Raw genomic sequence first — 17,987 nt, forward strand, 5'->3', positions numbered from 1 at the left:
AGGAAAAAATATACTTTGTTATCATTAGATCCAATAAAAATACACAACGTTTACATGGAAATGAGTTGATGGAGTGTATTTGTACAGCATTTAACACATTGACAAAAGAAAAAAAAAGAAAAAAAAAAAGAAAAAAAAAAAGGAAGCCAAATACATGTCAAAAGTAACGAATTAGTATTTACTTTTCATTTTTCCTTTAACCTTTTTATATCACTAATGGGATTCTTATCCAAGCAGGCTCAAATCTGATTAGTTGCTTCAAAACCAGCAGCCTTTCTTCACACTCTAAAGCTTGAGTTTTCAAACAAACCTCAAATTCCAAGCCGATATATCCACACTCGACTCAAATGCAGAACCCAAAAATTACACCTCATTACTTAAAAGTCAAAATGAGTTGACTAAAGGACTGGAGCTCTTCATCAGATGAAGCTTGTCTTGGTTAGTGGGATTCATTCCGTTTTTTAGATATTTCTAGTTGGGGAGGCAAGAGGTTCAAGAAACTTCCATGTACAGATTGATGATTTGAAGACGTTTCTGATACCTCAGATATATCTGACAAAGATTCACCTTCTGTTGTAAGAAAACAAATACTGCTTCTCTTAGCCATGGATAAAAATGCCAATCAACTAAATAAATACTGCTTTAGATAATTAAAAAGAAGAAGAAAAAAATGTGTGCAACTATTGAAAGGTGTAAATAGGTATAAATAAGCCTACCAAAAAGTGACTTGATAGTTGGCCTCTTTGGTTTGGTGGTTTTCTTCTTCAACTCAGCTACAAAGAAAGAAAAATAAAATCAGCTATAGAAAAAAGTATTTGACTAATAAAAATTAGGAATACAAGAGAACCAGCACAAGAAAATGGCCGGAGTCATTATTCCTGCATGTTGTTTGAAGATAACCCAGCCTATTTAGACAACCAGACAGCATAGTGTATTCCCAATAACAAACCAGACTGGTAAGGTTTTTTTTTTTTTTTTTTTAAGTGAATTGTGTTTCCAATTGCAGGTTGAGGATGAATAACAAACCCAAGTTTTAGGACTAAGGCTGTTGTTGTTACTACATCCAACTACACATAGAGCCTCCACAACGCAAGATATATCATTTGTCAGACAAGTTAAACATGTACAGAAATAACCAGAACTGACACCTCCACCAAGCCCACTTAACAAAAATAACTTAGAGAAAAAGAGACATACCCATCCCAGGCACTTGATAATCATTGACAATTTCAAAGTTCTTATACGTGTAACCCACAAAATTGATGTCCTTAGATGAGAGCATCTGCAAAGAAAGGATAAAGGTGCAAAAAGAAAAGGTTGACAAGAAATTTTTTTTAGAAAAATTATACAAATATTAAGAATTAACTACTTCAAAATCTAAATCTTACTAAGATTAGTAAATACAAAACATTTCATAAATCATCAGCCTATGAAGCATTGACCCAAAGCTATCAGACTGCAAACATGAAAGGGTTGTTCAAATTTCCATAATCCTAAGGAAGTCAGGCTAGAGTTAGCTCTTCAATCAAAATAGAGAAGATTTATCCCCAATTGAAACAAATCTTGACTATGAAATCAAATAACAAGTCTAGATTTTTTTTATTAGTAGTAGTAAGTTACACGTCTATGCTTTTTGTAGATGTTTTAGTTTCAGTGGATGAAACTAGAAGCGAGTTGCCAAGTTAGAAATTTGGCAAGACGTTGTAGAATCTAAAGGCTTTCAATTATGTAGGACTAAAATAGAGTGCATAGAATGTCAATTTAGTAAAGTAGAAATATAGACGTAGGTGTGGTAAGACTTGATGGCCAAGAGATACTAAAGAGCAAGAGCCAGGTTCTATTACTGACTCATTATTTAGTTGGTAGCAATGGCTTGGGAAACATAATTCCGATTTTTGGAATTTGGTTCCAGGCCGTTTGTTGTGGATTATTTGGAAGGAACATAGTTGGTGTACTTTTGAGGATACTGAGAATTATTTGGCTTAGTTGATTGATTTGTGCTAGTGGACTTTTTGATTGGTCTTGGTGTTGGGGTCTCTCGAATTGTTCTTCCCTTACTGAATTTCTTTTATCTCTTAGTTTAGTTTCTTGATTCCTTTTTTTTCTTTGTTTTTGTGTTGTTCCTTGTTCATTATTGTGAACACTCTGCATTCCTTTTTCTCTTTATTTTCAATAATGTTACTTTCTTACCTATCAAAAAAAAAAAAAAAAAAAAATCTTGGATCAATAATTCATAAATATAGAGAGACTAAAGAGAATGTGAATCATAACATGAGAGGAGGGTGGATAAAGTGGAGAAGTGCATCAGGAATATTGTGTGATCATAGAATACCTATTAAGTTAAAATGAAATTTTTATAAGACTATATGACCAGCTATGTTCTATAGTACCTAACATTAGGCTATTAAGAAGCAACATATTCATAAAATGAGTATAGCTAGAATGAGAATAAGTGGAAATACACAAAAAGACGGGATACGAAATGAGAAAATCCGCTTTAAGAGAGGGGTATAGCTCCTATTGATGAAAAGATGAGAATCATTTAAGATGGTTAGGTCATGTTCAAAGGAGAGCGATTAATGCAGGGTAAGAAAAAGTGAGTTGGACCAAGTTGAGAGAACTATAAAAAATAGATGATGACCTAGCATAACATTAGTAGAAGTAATAAAAGATGACTTATCAATTAAGGAAGTGACTGAAAATATGACTTCAAATATAATAGAATAGAAAAAAAACATACATGTGGCTGACCCTAACTAATCTGTTCAGAATCCATAGCTGACCCCCAAGATTTGGGATTTTAAAGCATGTTGTTGTTGTTGTTGCTGTTGTTGGTACTTGGTAAGTTACACTCTGGTGAGTTTAAACCCACAACCTCATCATCTACCTTGATCTTATAAAGGAATGAAGTAGCATTTGAACTAAAGCTCATTAACAAATAACTGAGTTTAGCATAAAACATCACGTCTGTGACCATCAATATATGCACCAATGTGAATATATCATATCTATTATGTGACTTTTGTTGGACCAAATATTATTCAGTATAATCCTGTGATGTCTGAGAAACAAATTTGTTAAAGGCCGCTTCTGAGAGAAGCAAGGATTGTCCACAATGTTCAGCAAACTATCTCCCCTTTCTCCCAGGCTACTACTTGAATTCTAAATTTCAACTTCAATGCCATCAAGCCCTAGCTCAACTGGTGCCTCCTCCCCTTATGAGTGCTAGGAGGAGAGTGAGGTTGTGGGTTCAAGACCTACTGGGTGTGTGTAGTTTACCCCCCCAAAAAAAAAGATTCTGACAAAGTTAAATATTTTCTTTTATACTTGAATACAACTCACAAAAGTTACATCAAATGGCAAGAGATACCGCTTGATCCAAAGACCAATGGCAGCAAAAGTTCAAGCTTTAAAAGAGGTCCCTTGCCCTCGTAACATCCTGCTAATTTGGAAGGAAAAAATTGCAGAAATATACTTACATCTCCATTGAAGCCTAAGTTTCTCAAATGAAAACAAAACAAAATTTGTAACAAGAGTATTTCTTTTGTTTTAATCTGTGGGCAAAGAATGCCCAGAGTTCTTTAACGACATTAAGAGTTTGACGCAAATTTCTTAAACAAGTGCCCCTTAGCATTCCATTGCTTTTCCTAGAGAAAGAAACTTTAAAACCCTACTTCCTTATCTTTGCCCCTTCAATTAAATTCACAAACATAGCATTTATAAAAACAAATTAAAAATCATTAGTAGACCTAGCAAGAGCAGCGTGGAATTACTACTATCATTCTTCAATAAAGCAACTGCCAAGGTGCCAGTGGACTTCTACCAGACCAGAACCTACACGACTTCTACTTTATTGATCCTGCGTTATGATTAATTTCTTTTGGCCTATATGTAATGGCAACAGAGTTAAATGAATAGACAATACCTCATGCTTGCACAAACCGATGGATTAAAAGGCAATATATATTTACACTACATATGAATGAATGATGAACAGCTAAAGTAGCATGTAATACTAGAAAATTACCTTTCTCCATGGACCAGTTTTTGGTTGACTCTGACACTGATTATCAGACTGAAACCAAAAGCAAGTGGAAAAGAAAATAAGTGTGATTAGCAATGGGAGATGCCCATAAAAAAGTAGCTCCATGAAATTAGAAATAAATTGAAAAACATTTATACCTCTTCAAACTTTTCAAAATTTTGAGTATCCAACTCATCGTTGACCTCAGGAATAAATGCAGCTTCCATGTGATATATCTTTTCCCAATCAATACCTTTAAACCATGGATGAGCCTGAAAAAAGAAAGAAGCAGAAAGGTAATTCCTGTTATTTGCAAGCAGCTCATGGATCAAATCAAAAATTTCAGAAAAGGACACACCATACAACACCTTTATTTCATCTGCGCCTTTTGATCCTAACCTCTGGCTTACATTACACAATAGTTTACTAATAAGATCTTTTGCCTCTGGAGATAGCTTTGCTTCCTCAGGAAACTTTAAATGAGTTCTCCAGTTTACTATCTGCATAAATAGGGAAGAATGGTAACATCAAGGCAATAAAATTTCTTTTGCACCCACATGAAATTAAACAGAGATACAAATTGGCCATCCTTCCCTGCATGTGTCCATCTTATATGAGATGGAACATTACTAATTCCATGAGGAACCAAGAACCATTAAGAAAACTGGATCCAGTATGACAAGTCATGCAGAAGCAATCAAATTAAAATATCATTACATCAGTAAATCAGCAGCCAAACATGCTTTTTTTTTTTAAGTGTATTTTAGAAGAACTAGAGAATCAGCAGGAGGAATAATTATACTTTGTGCCAGTAGAGTCAGTTATGCATGATTTGTGTCTGATATTCTGATCCTCTTACTATCTTCTATTATTCTCAAAATTCATAATTCATAATTAACCCCATAAAATACAAATTTTCAATTGTTCAGAATCAAAGGACTGTAAATCAAATAAATTCTGCTGACTCAACTCAGCCTCATTATCATTGCATGGAACTAGGAAGCTCGGGTGTGGATTTGGGTGTGGTGCAGCAACGCAGTAATTTTTGAAAATGTAGGACACAGGTGCGGCAGGATACTTTTAGTAATTAATTATTAAATATATTTTTATTTTTATTTTCTATAATTGCTAAGCATTTTTTTTAATATAATGGTAAACATATATCAATTTAAGAGCAATAGTAGATAATAAAGTGAATACATAACCATTACATGATGTTCATAAATTAGAATACAATATCGAAAGTTTGAAACTAAAACTAAATAAAAGATAAGTTTGAAATTAACGTTTTTTTTTTTTTTTTTAACAAGTATTTCGGCCCATATTGGGTCGTATTTTGGACCATTTCAGACTGTATTGGCCGTGTTGGGAAAAAATTTGGTCAGGGGTCGTGCGTGCAGCCGTGTCCAGGAAGCACAGTGCGTCCCGCTGAGTTTGATGCGGGTGTGCCGACGTCAATGGGCTGGGTCGGGTTGGCCCGGCTCTTTTTTACTTGGCCCATGGGCACAATGGGCTAGACATAATGGGCTATTAACTAGCTAATGGGCCGGGTTGGGCTGGGCCGAAAGAGGAAACCTTAGCCCATGACCCTGCCCATGGGCAATGCCCATTTTGTCTTTAGCGAGTTGGGCTATCAGGTTGGACCTATGGGTCACCCATGGGCTTGTGTTAGCATATTATTTTATTATTTTGTTAAGGAAAGAATCAATTTTTTATAAGGAAATAATCAATCTATTTTTTTTAAAGGAAAGAATTAAAGAATTTAATACTTAATTACAATTTTTTTTACAGTCAAATCTATTTAATTTTTGTTTTGTTGATAGAAACCTATTTAATTTTTTATTTATTAAGTCTTTAAATAGTTTTTTTTTTTAATTTTTATCTTTAATAAAAAATGTCAAATGGTTAATTCAAATTTTATAAATTACTAGAAAAATATATATTTAGTAAACTAAGTTTAGCACAATTACTTTGGATATCTTAGTGGTTGAAGAAGTTCTCTTAAGAAATTCCTCTATGATATCTCAAGATCAATCACTCATACACTTCTTATATATTTTTGTTATGAATTATGAGTTATTAGGCTGGCCCAATGGGTTAGGCCAACGGGCTAGGCAACGGGTTGAGTTACTGGGCTAGCCCACCGGGTACCCATGGGCATAAAAACTAGCCCATAGCCTGACCCACTGGGCTAGTGGGCTATCCATGGGCCTCAATAACAACGGGCCGTGCCGCCTATTAGCCCGATGGGCCGTCGGGTTTTTGGGTCGGGCCGTGGACTATTTGATGACCCTTATGCCGACTAAAATGACACACCCATGCTTCCTTGGCAGGGAATTTCAGGATCATTAAATTTTTTGTATACCAAAAACTTCAGTGCAGTTCATTTCAACCACTGTAACTGAGCAATTAACCACACTTCATTAGAGTGGAAACAATCTACGGACCAATTTACATCATAGGGATCCAAAAGCAAAAGATGCAGAGAGCTTCAGTTAAACTTCAATATCAGACGCTGACTTTAATGTATTATAATGCAAACTGACAAGCATGTTGTCATAATCACATTGATGAAGAAAGAAAATTAAGCAAATATTGCATAAAGCTTTTACAAAAAATCTAAGAAAGTGTACCTTCCTACACGTTGTCATGGGATCATCAGAATAAAAAGGCGGGTAACCCACGAGCATTTCATACATTATAGCCCCAAGTGACCACCTGCACATCAATAATCACATGATTTTGTCAAATTTAAACTGCTCTAAATTTTATATGGAAAACCCATAAAAGTGTGATTATTTATTGCCCCATAACATTGAAAAACACACAACCAGTTTCCATAATAGTATGATCATAGTATTAAAGATAGAAACTATTGTGAAAGCCAAGCCACAAAAATAAAATAAATCACCTGAAATCTAGGATGCACATGACTCATTATAGCATGTAAAATTGAACTGATTAATGTTTATGAGACATCCAAACACCCATTAGAGAACACACACAATACTCACCAATCACATTCCATTGCATATCCTTTCTTCAACAGAACTTCTGGAGCAATATAGTCGGGTGTACCAACAGTAGAATAAGCCTACAATGCCCAATATCAACTGATTTAGCAAAATAAAAAATCGTGTGTCCATCACCACAAAATTTAATCAAAAATCCATTAAAGGAGATGGAAACTCTTCCAATGCATGAAAACAAATCTTTCAAACCACCAAACAAGTTGCAGCTGGCAACATTATGTCTCTTTATAGTTTATATTAGTATGCTACTATTTCATAAAGGAGTAAATACTTTATTTGAGAGAGCCAGATTTAAGGAAAGAGGGATAAAGAGATAAAAATAGAAACAACTTACAAGTGTTCTTCTATTCTTTTGCCAATGCTGTAGTTGCTCTTGTTGTGAGCGCTTTGGGCGCCCATCATTCTGTGCAGTCCCATTAGGGCTGTTCCCCACTGAAAAATCCTGGTCTTTCAATGTACTATAGTCTAATGGTTTGCATAGTCCAAAATCTGACAGTCTCAAGTGTCCATGTTTATCAAGTAATAAGTTGTCGGGCTTGATGTCCCTGTAAGGCATAACACAAGCTAGCTCAATCTATGTTTCAGTAAAACAAAATAACATTTTCTGATCCATTTCAGATTAAATTTATACAACATGACATATAAGTGCACAAACCTATGAATGTAATTGTGTTTATGAATAGATTCAATAGCCAGAACTGTTTCTGCAACATAAAACCTGGCTTCATTTTCAGTCAAGGTATCCTTTCTCATAAGTAAAGTCATCATATCTCCACCAGGTAGATACTCCATAATAAGATAAAGAAACTCATCATCTTGAAAAGAACAGTAGAGTTTGACAATGCAATTGCTGTCAACCTCTGCAAGCAGATTCCTTTCAGCCCTCACATTTCCTGAACTTTAGGTTAAAATTAAATTGACCTTGTGAGCTTCTAATTTAAAATTAGAAATCCTTGACACTTCAAAAAAAAAAAAATTAGAAATCCTTGAACTTTGAGAAATACTCAAATTGATCATTTTGTCTTCCTCTATCTGCGAAACAGCATAACAAAAGTAAGTGTAAGGGTCATCAATGGGCCGAGTCGGGCCGGCCCGGCCCTTTTTTACTTGGCCCATGGGTACAATGGGCTGGGCATAATGGGCTATTAACTAGCTAGTGGGTCAAGTTGGGCTGAGCCGAAAGAAGAAACCTTAGCCCATAACCCTGCCCATGGGCAATGCCCATTTTGTCTTTAGTGAGTTAGGCTATTGGGTTGGACCTAATGGGTCACCCATAGACTTATGTTAGCATATTATTTTATTATTTTGTTAAGAAAAGAATCAATTTTTTTATAAGGAAATAATCAATCTATTTTTTTTAAAGGAAAGAATTAAAGAATTTAATACTTAATTACAATTTTTTTTACAGTCAAATCTATTTAATTTTTGTTTTGTTGATAGAAACCTATTTAATTTTTTATTTATTAAGTCTTTAAATAGTTTTTTTTTTTAATTTTTATCTTTAATAAAAAATGTCAAATGGTTAATTCAAATTTTATAAATTACTAGAAAAATATATATTTAGTAAACTAAGTTTAGCACAATTACTTTGGATATCTTAGTGGTTGAAGAAGTTCTCTTAAGAAATTCCTCTATGATATCTCAAGATCAATCACTCATACACTTCTTATATATTTTTGTTATGAATTATGAGTTATTAGGCTGGCCCAATGGGTTAGGCCAACGGGCTAGGCAACGGGTTGAGTTACTGGGCTAGCCCACCGGGTACCCATGGGCATAAAAACTAGCCCATAGCCTGACCCACTGGGCTAGTGGGCTATCCATGGGCCTCAATAACAACGGGCCGTGCCGCCTATTAGCCCGATGGGCCGTCGGGTTTTTGGGTCGGGCCGTGGACTATTTGATGACCCTTATGCCGACTAAAATGACACACCCATGCTTCCTTGGCAGGGAATTTCAGGATCATTAAATTTTTTGTATACCAAAAACTTCAGTGCAGTTCATTTCAACCACTGTAACTGAGCAATTAACCACACTTCATTAGAGTGGAAACAATCTACGGACCAATTTACATCATAGGGATCCAAAAGCAAAAGATGCAGAGAGCTTCAGTTAAACTTCAATATCAGACGCTGACTTTAATGTATTATAATGCAAACTGACAAGCATGTTGTCATAATCACATTGATGAAGAAAGAAAATTAAGCAAATATTGCATAAAGCTTTTACAAAAAATCTAAGAAAGTGTACCTTCCTACACGTTGTCATGGGATCATCAGAATAAAAAGGCGGGTAACCCACGAGCATTTCATACATTATAGCCCCAAGTGACCACCTGCACATCAATAATCACATGATTTTGTCAAATTTAAACTGCTCTAAATTTTATATGGAAAACCCATAAAAGTGTGATTATTTATTGCCCCATAACATTGAAAAACACACAACCAGTTTCCATAATAGTATGATCATAGTATTAAAGATAGAAACTATTGTGAAAGCCAAGCCACAAAAATAAAATAAATCACCTGAAATCTAGGATGCACATGACTCATTATAGCATGTAAAATTGAAGTGATTAGTGTTTATGAGACATCCAAAAACCCATTAGAGAACACACACAATACTCACCAATCACATTCCATTGCATATCCTTTCTTCAACAGAACTTCTGGAGCAATATAGTCGGGTGTACCAACAGTAGAATAAGCCTACAATGCCCAATATCAACTGATTTAGCAAAATAAAAAATCGTGTGTCCATCACCACAAAATTTAATCAAAAATCCATTAAAGGAGATGGAAACTCTTCCAATGCATGAAAACAAATCTTTCAAACCACCAAACAAGTTGCAGCTGGCAACATTATGTCTCTTTATAGTTTATATTAGTATGCTACTATTTCATAAAGGAGTAAATACTTTATTTGAGAGAGCCAGATTTAAGGAAAGAGGGATAAAGAGATAAAAATAGAAACAACTTACAAGTGTTCTTCTATTCTTTTGCCAATGCTGTAGTTGCTCTTGTTGTGAGCGCTTTGGGCGCCCATCATTCTGTGCAGTCCCATTAGGGCTGTTCCCCACTGAAAAATCCTGGTCTTTCAATGTACTATAGTCTAATGGTTTGCATAGTCCAAAATCTGACAGTCTCAAGTGTCCATGTTTATCAAGTAATAAGTTGTCGGGCTTGATGTCCCTGTAAGGCATAACACAAGCTAGCTCAATCTATGTTTCAGTAAAATAAAATAACATTTTCTGATCCATTTCAGATTAAATTTATACAACATGACATATAAGTGCACAAACCTATGAATGTAATTGTGTTTATGAATAGATTCAATAGCCAGAACTGTTTCTGCAACATAAAACCTGGCTTCATTTTCAGTCAAGGTATCCTTTCTCATAAGTAAAGTCATCATATCTCCACCAGGTAGATACTCCATAATAAGATAAAGAAACTCATCATCTTGAAAAGAACAGTAGAGTTTGACAATGCAATTGCTGTCAACCTCTGCAAGCAGATTCCTTTCAGCCCTCACATGCTCGACCTAAAAGGATGACAAGCCAATTGGCAACAGATATAGCATACAAAACCTCAGTAATACCACCTGGCAAGTCTGATAAATGTATACCTGGCCTCTTCGAAGCATCTCTGACTTCTTAAGTTTTTTCATAGCATATACCTGACCTGAATTCCTTTCCCGACAAATTCTAACCTGCAACACAAAAAGCAAATTTATACTACATATAATTTATAATCTTACAACTTAATAGCACATACCAATATAAAATTTTTATTAGCAGACAATGAAGTAAAAGAAAGGGAGTGGGGGAAAAAAGAACATGGTCAATAATATCTACATCTCAAGCAGTCCCCAGACAATGAAACTTAAGTTATGCTATATCGACAAGCTTCTTTCTTAAAATTGCTCTTATTGATTGCCTGCAGTGAATACAATATTGGAATTCAACTTTAATCTCACAAGAAAGATGTATCTCAGTAATTTCAAGTTAGGGGTGGTTTTGAGTCAAGAGTAGTAGGTCTTTGGTGAGTCTAGCTTGTTTTAATTATTGTTGAATTTCATTTTCCAAGTTGGAGTTGAGTCTTGTTTAGTTCTTGAAAGTCCTTTTCTTTTCCTAATGGTAGTTAGCCCTTATTGTGTTAGGGTTATGCATCTATTACAATAACAATAACTGCAAAATTGAAAAGAACCAAACACATTTGAAGAAAAAGAGAAGATGTACTACATTTTCTGGACATATGGAAGTTCTTAACTGACTCATTGTCTTCTATAAAAGTAATAAATTTTGCAAGATGCTCCAACTCCAAGGGAGGATGTAAGCAACTACATGGGAAGTACACACACCAAAAATAATAATAATAAAAATTGAAACCCTAAGGAAAACAACAAATCAAGCCCCAAAACTTGCATTCGGATAATCCAACAAAAAATGAAGACAAGGGAAGTTGAATCAAAACTCCAACAGAAAAGAGATAAGACACTTGAGCCTCAGCTTATGACCAGAAACCCCCACTTCCTTCAGAGAACAATTTTGTCTCTCCCTCAAAAGCCACCACAAAGCATAAAGAAACAACTTTCCTAACCACTCATTTCCTGTTTCCACAAAAACTCTTATGCCAATTACAGTAGGGCTCTACCATGGATTAAGAAACCTATCACTGTCTTGTAATAGCAGGTTAAAGACTTATGCCCCCATGTCCATGTGGTCCAAACCTCAAGCATGCACAAAAGCCACCATAAACAACATCCAAGAGAATTCTCCAAATATCCTTCTACAAAATATCACTATCACCCTCCCCAAAAGAGTCCAACAGTAGGAATACATAAATTGTGTACTCATAGATATCTTAAATGTATGTGTTCCATTATATAGAATTTTCTTTTACTAGCCATAAAAGAGAGTATGCTTTCTTTTAAAAAGGATATAAGAACCTAGCTTTCAACATAAGCTCTTTCATGTCTGTTTAATTAAGCTTAATTAGTGTAATTCTGAAGATAGCAAATAAAAGAACCCCATATTCGCATGTCTCTGTGTGAGAGTGTGTATGCGTGTGTGTGAATGTGTGTGTGTATAAACTATAAATCTTTAAGCTAAGGTTGAGATATATTTTCTCCATTTTTAAAAAGCTCGATATCTCAACCAAAAAAGCAGCCAGGTCAGAATGCTCAAGATTGTAAGAAATTTTTCATTGACAAATAACAAATCGTGCATATGGAGCTATGCTACAAATGCTTCGTGTTTAGTGTTTGATTGAATAGGATCGAGACTGTGAAAATACCAAGGCCACATATGGTTCACCAATTGTGGAACCAGACAATTTTTTCTTTTCAAATGTAATTAAATTTTATTAAAAATAGAGGAAAGACCTAACGTACACGGTGTGTACACAAAGTTTCCCTAAAAAACTACACAAGAATAACTAGTGGAAAGAAAGAGAATCAATAAATCTACAATTGATTGCATTTCACTTGGGCTAAGGATGCAAGACCACTCAAACAAAATTCTCACAAACAATGATTTCAGCACTGTGATTGAGAACCCAAAATCACTAAAAGGTTTGATTGTTCATAATGTGGGCTATAATATTTTTTATAAGTTTAACATGAACTATAATATAATAATTATCCTTCAAAAAATTAGCAGAAAACTAGGATAAATAGCTCTTTCAAAAATATTATTTTGATAAGTAAAAAATTAGAGATAAGATTGAGAGCATGTACCGCCCTAAAATGATCAGCAAGACAACTAAAGAGACAGCTAACAAAGTGGATCAGATGGATTAATGTGAGGGACCTGTTCATCCCTAAAGCACTCAAAACACAGCTAAAGGGGCAGATGAAAGAGATCATAGTATATTAAGTTAAGAAAGTAAATACCTCTCCAAATGCACCCTTTCCAATCATTGTCAATAACTCAAAATCATCAGCACCCATTTTATGCCTCTGAAGGCGCATGTACTCAGTTTCCTTTTTCTCCAAGAATTTAAGTAGATTAGTTTGATCTTCCTCAGAGACATCTGCATCAGCCAACTTCTTTTCCAGTATATTTCGTCTGTTCAAGGGAAGTAAAACAAGAAATCTTATAGCTCTCCAGCACTAGAGTTTCAACTTTCTAGTACTATACATGAAATGGTTCTTTTTGATAAGTACCTTATTAATTTTTTTTTTTTGATGGGCTTATTAAAATATATTAATCAGAGATAAAGTGAAAATTCCACACCATTATACTTTTTGATAATTCAATAGTTACAACAATGGGGGGGAATTTGAACCATAAACGTCTTTATTGGAAATACCAAGAAGTACCAATTGAGCTACAAAACCCTTGGCCACACCGTTATACTTTATTAAAAAAGAAACACTTTATGCAAATTAATACAATTCAGGCAATCGATGCACTGATAAAGGAATCACTCATTACTTAAAATACTTAAGATAAATACTACATCAAAATCTATAGTCCCTTCACACTTGAGGAAGCCAGAATATAACATAAGGAGGAAGAAGAAAGAGTGCAATAGCAAGTTCTCTCAGCCTAGGTGAAGCATCCCATGTTCAAGTCTGGAATCAGCCTTTCCAAAATTAGAGTAAGACAACAAACCAACCACAAAAGTAGGAGTCTTATGCATTAGGTACGACCTTTTTTCAACAAAAGAAAAAAAGTGTAGCTACCAAGAAAAATAAGATTTATTAATCCTTGACATACTTCTACCAATTTACACACCCACACACAGATATATATATATATATGTATATATATATATATATATATATAGAGAGAGAGAGAGAGAGAGAGAGAGAGAGAGAGAGAGAGAGAGAGATTATTATATTTACTTCTACCTTTTACTCCCTATCTACCATTTACAGCCTTTACAGATAAAAGTTCAATTTTTCTGCTAACAATGAAGGAGGAGAGGAGGCTTCTAGGGAAACTATACAGCTTCATGCAGAATCACTATGCTTAACAAATAGAATACATAGCCAATACAGGCTCTAGGTTTGATACAAGTATTATCTGATAAAACTGAGACTAATTGTCAAGTAAGGTTGTTTTCTATGACATACTCCATGTAGTAGAGCACATTAAACTATTTAACTTTTCCTGCTTAACAATAGGAACAGAAACAACTAATTAAAACAATAAAATGGCCATGGATACGTGCAATTTGTTCTGTTTTATAGACAGCTAAATCAGCCCCCAAGTGTTTTAATATCCAAAAGAAAAAATTAACAACTATTTATTCACAGGTTGTAAACCATACCGCTCCTTCCTCTCCTGCAGGTTCTTCATTTGCTCCTTGTAATGGTTCTCAATATACTGCTTCGCGGCCGCAACCTTCTGCTTTGTGACATTGGAAAGTGCTTCTGCATCATGCAAGTCCGAAATCCCAATCCCTTCTTCACCAGGCTCTTTTTTCCTCGTTGAAGCCCTCAACTTGTCCCGTGGTTGAAATTTCTGAAACCAACTCCTTGCCGAATCCATTCCCTTCTCTTCTAGCCAAATGGCTACCTCAAATACTATATAAATTCCATGCCTCTATATACTAAGTCCAAATCCAATCACCACCAAAAACCCACCAATTCATTTGTCCCCAAATGCCAAAAAAATCCAATGCCACGTAATCTGCATTATTAAAAACATGATTAAGAAAACGTATAATCATGCATTAACGAACATAATTTAACGAAAAAAAAAAAGAAAGAAAGATAAATTTCCCACAAAACAAAAACAAAATTAAACGTAATGTCTTCCTTTGAATTCTTCCAATTCCATTATTTGGCAAATACAAGTCAAAATGCTTCAAAATTCAATATATAAAAATAAAATAAAGTTCAAATTTCCTTAGAATGCCTCAAAAATACCATATGTGTATAATTCAATACCTCTATACACTAAATCCAATCACCAAAAAAAAAAAACCCACCAATCTATTTGTCCTCAAATGCCAAAAAAAAAAAAAAAAAAATCCAATGCCCTGTAATCTGCATTATTTAAAACATGATTAAACATAATTCAACCCAAAAAAAAAAAAAAACAAAACAAAACAAAATGTAATTTTTCCTTTGAATTCGTCCAATTCCATTATTTACACACAAAAAAAAATTCAAATTTCAAATTTCCTTAAAATACCTTAATTTCTCCGAGTAATCAACGCAGTTTCAAGACAAAGACAGCAACAATGTAACGAATTTGGCGGACCAAAAAACAAAAAGGAAGAAACTTCAAAACATCAAAATCCGTACAAATCAAAGATGGTGCAGAAAACAACACAGAGAGAGAGAGAGAGAGAGAGAGAGAGAGAGAGAGAGAAATCGGAGAAGCGCGTAAAATAACTGTCAAATGGGGAAGGAAAAGCATATACCGTGATCCCGCGAGCCCTAAAGAGACCACCACCCCCCAAAAAAGCAATCAAATTTTGACAGTCACTCCGCCATTGTCGGATTCGCTTCGTTTTCTCTTCTCTCGGCTCGGCTCGGCTTGGCTCCGAGCTTTTTAAATTTCTTCTATGTTTTTCACAAATTTTGTTTTTCTTCTTTTTTATTATTATTATATTTGAATGTGTGAGTGTGTGAGAGATTATAAAAAATAAAATTTTTCTGTTGGTGCTTTCGGATCTCACACGAGATTTTGATCCTATAGGGGAGATTTGTGCGTATTGCGCATCACTTTTGACCCAAATATAGAAATTATATATATTTATATATATATATATATATTTTTTTGTATGTGAGATTTGGATTTTGGAGAAGGCAATTTTTACTATAAAAAAAGAGAGGGAGGGGAATTTGTAATTGATTGGTTTGGTTAATTTTGTTAAAACCATGTCATTGTCAAATAACAGAAAGAAATTATTTAAACAAAAATGCTAACCAAGGTTATGTAACATTTTTATTTTTATTTTTTGAAGTAACAGTAGTAGAGAAATATTATGTTCACAATATTTTTACAACAAATTTTAAGTAGTAAATCAATACTAGTTCTAATTTGAACTCACCAACAGCCAGTAATAATTTATTACTTAAAATTTATTGTGAAAATATTATGTATATAAATATGTAATAACTTTTGTTTTACTCTATTGTTGATTAATTATTTTTTTATTTTTTGGTAGTTAATTCATTTGAATCACATCATTATGATATGATGCACATGACATGATTGCTTTGTTTAGTCTATTGATTAGGGGAAGAGCTGTTAATGTTGATAATTAGTATTAAATAAAGGTGTTATTATATAAACAATAATTATTCTAATCAAACTGAAAAACAGAAACATGTCATCTTTTAGTAATCACTACATTTCTTAACACTATCAACTTGGGTTTATTTTTTAACATATTGCATAAGTTCCAAGTTTGTTTTCTTTGAAGAAGTTCTCAAACAGTCGCTTTTAAGATTTCACACACACCTCTTCAAACCAAAGAAACCGGCACCATCATATATAACTTGACTTGGCTTCAAATTATAAAATAAAAAATAAAAGAGCTGCTATCCAAATCTCTAGGATATAATTATCTTGATGATTGCATAAAGGTAAAGGAGCTTGATTGGTTAATGCAAGACCACGTGGGGTAACAAGAATCAAATAACTTCTATTCAGAAGTTAGATTTAAATAATTATAAGGTGCCGCCTAAACCACCACCCTTGGGAAGCACCTGCCTAATCCATTGTCTCTATATTAAGTGATAATTTTTTTTTTTTTTCTTTTTTAAGAAAGTGATATTGTTGTTTCGGCTTATATATTTTGTCTTAGAGAGAGGCCAATTGCATGACTTGCAATTTGGCCCAGTGGGACTGAGTCTATTTTGATCTTCTTATGTCTATTTCTAAAATATCCTTCCATATAAATCCTTCAATTTTCTTTAATTTTAAATTAAATTTGTGATACTAGGTATTTATTTGATTTTGTGTAGTCTATATTAAAATTTTAAACTATCACACGTCTCTCAACTAGCAAAAGTTTATTAGAGGGTATTGAAAGATTTAAATGAAAGTGGTACTTTTCAACAACTACAACAAAAGAACCTTATAAATTAGAATTTCTATTTCATAAAACGATCGATGAGAGATGCTAGTGATCTTTTCATAATATGAATTTCATTTTATTTTTTATGTTTCCTAATAATTAGGTAGTCATAATATGATATAGCTGTAAGAGAAATTTAAGGCTTAAATGTTTTTATTGAAAACATCAAAAAAGAAATGTCAGTCAGTGTCTTTCATGGTTTGTTTGTTTTTAATTTAAACTTGGGGTACAAAGAAAAGAAATAAAACACAAACACAGCACCGAAGTTTGAATCGGCTTTTGTTTATTACTTTCTCGTGGGGAGAGGACCACTAGAAAAAGTCAGACGCAACGTCAAAGACACAATGGGAGGTTTCTTGGAGTACAGGCATAATGTCAATGGGACCATACCTTAGCACTCAAACTATCAACAATTCCAATTCAAAAATGGCAGCAAAAGACTCAAAGAGACAAACTGACAAAAACCCACATTAAAAAAATAAATAAATAAAAATAAGATTTTTGCTTGTAAGCTGCATTGTTTGGTAATGGTTTTGGGAAATTTTGTGATTTGCTCTTCCTTTAATGGTACATACATGGTCCCCATTATTATGTAGAACCAAAGCCAACAACATGAAATGGACAAAATTTCTGATAATGAATAGTTCAATTGGGAACTGTTACTGTTATTTTGGTGGTTGTGTAGGAAGTTGGAGAAGCTTAGCCATCATCACATTATCAATGCTGCAACAAATAAGCAAAGAAAAGAGCTGCTTTTTTCAATTTCTCCCCCCAAACCTTTTGTCTGGTGTTCTTGTAATTATGGTCTTATTATTGGGTTTTGTTGCTCTCACTCTCAGTCTATCTGAAATTCTCTATTGCACAATCATATCCTTTTTTTTA

At 33.9% G+C, this 17,987-nt stretch overlaps 1 protein-coding gene and 1 non-coding gene across 2 annotated transcripts; both read right to left on the reverse strand.

The window, feature by feature from the left end:
- LOC112019248 (uncharacterized) lies at positions 1 to 15,723 on the reverse strand. The gene is made up of 14 exons (XM_065762320.1): positions 15,441 to 15,723; positions 14,340 to 14,701; positions 12,955 to 13,129; positions 10,687 to 10,770; positions 10,361 to 10,602; positions 10,040 to 10,250; positions 9,688 to 9,767; positions 9,307 to 9,391; positions 4,393 to 4,524; positions 4,183 to 4,296; positions 4,028 to 4,075; positions 1,198 to 1,282; positions 717 to 773; positions 1 to 570 (listed from the first exon to the last, which is right to left on the reverse strand). The coding sequence occupies exons 2-14, from the start codon at positions 14,558 to 14,560 to the stop codon at positions 440 to 442; spliced, it is 1,665 nt and encodes a 554-aa protein (XP_065618392.1). The 5' UTR covers positions 14,561 to 14,701; positions 15,441 to 15,723; the 3' UTR covers positions 1 to 439.
- LOC112019288 (small nucleolar RNA snoR99) lies at positions 12,791 to 12,890 on the reverse strand. Its single transcript, XR_002883664.1, has one exon. It is a non-coding gene; the product is annotated as a small nucleolar RNA snoR99 (small nucleolar RNA).
- Positions 15,724 to 17,987: the final 2,264 nt, after the last annotated feature.

The sequence above is a fragment of the Quercus suber genome, unplaced genomic scaffold (assembly GCF_002906115.3).
Source record: "Quercus suber isolate HL8 unplaced genomic scaffold, Cork oak 2.0 scaffold_452, whole genome shotgun sequence".
In the NCBI taxonomy this organism is placed as follows: Eukaryota; Viridiplantae; Streptophyta; class Magnoliopsida; order Fagales; family Fagaceae; genus Quercus; species Quercus suber.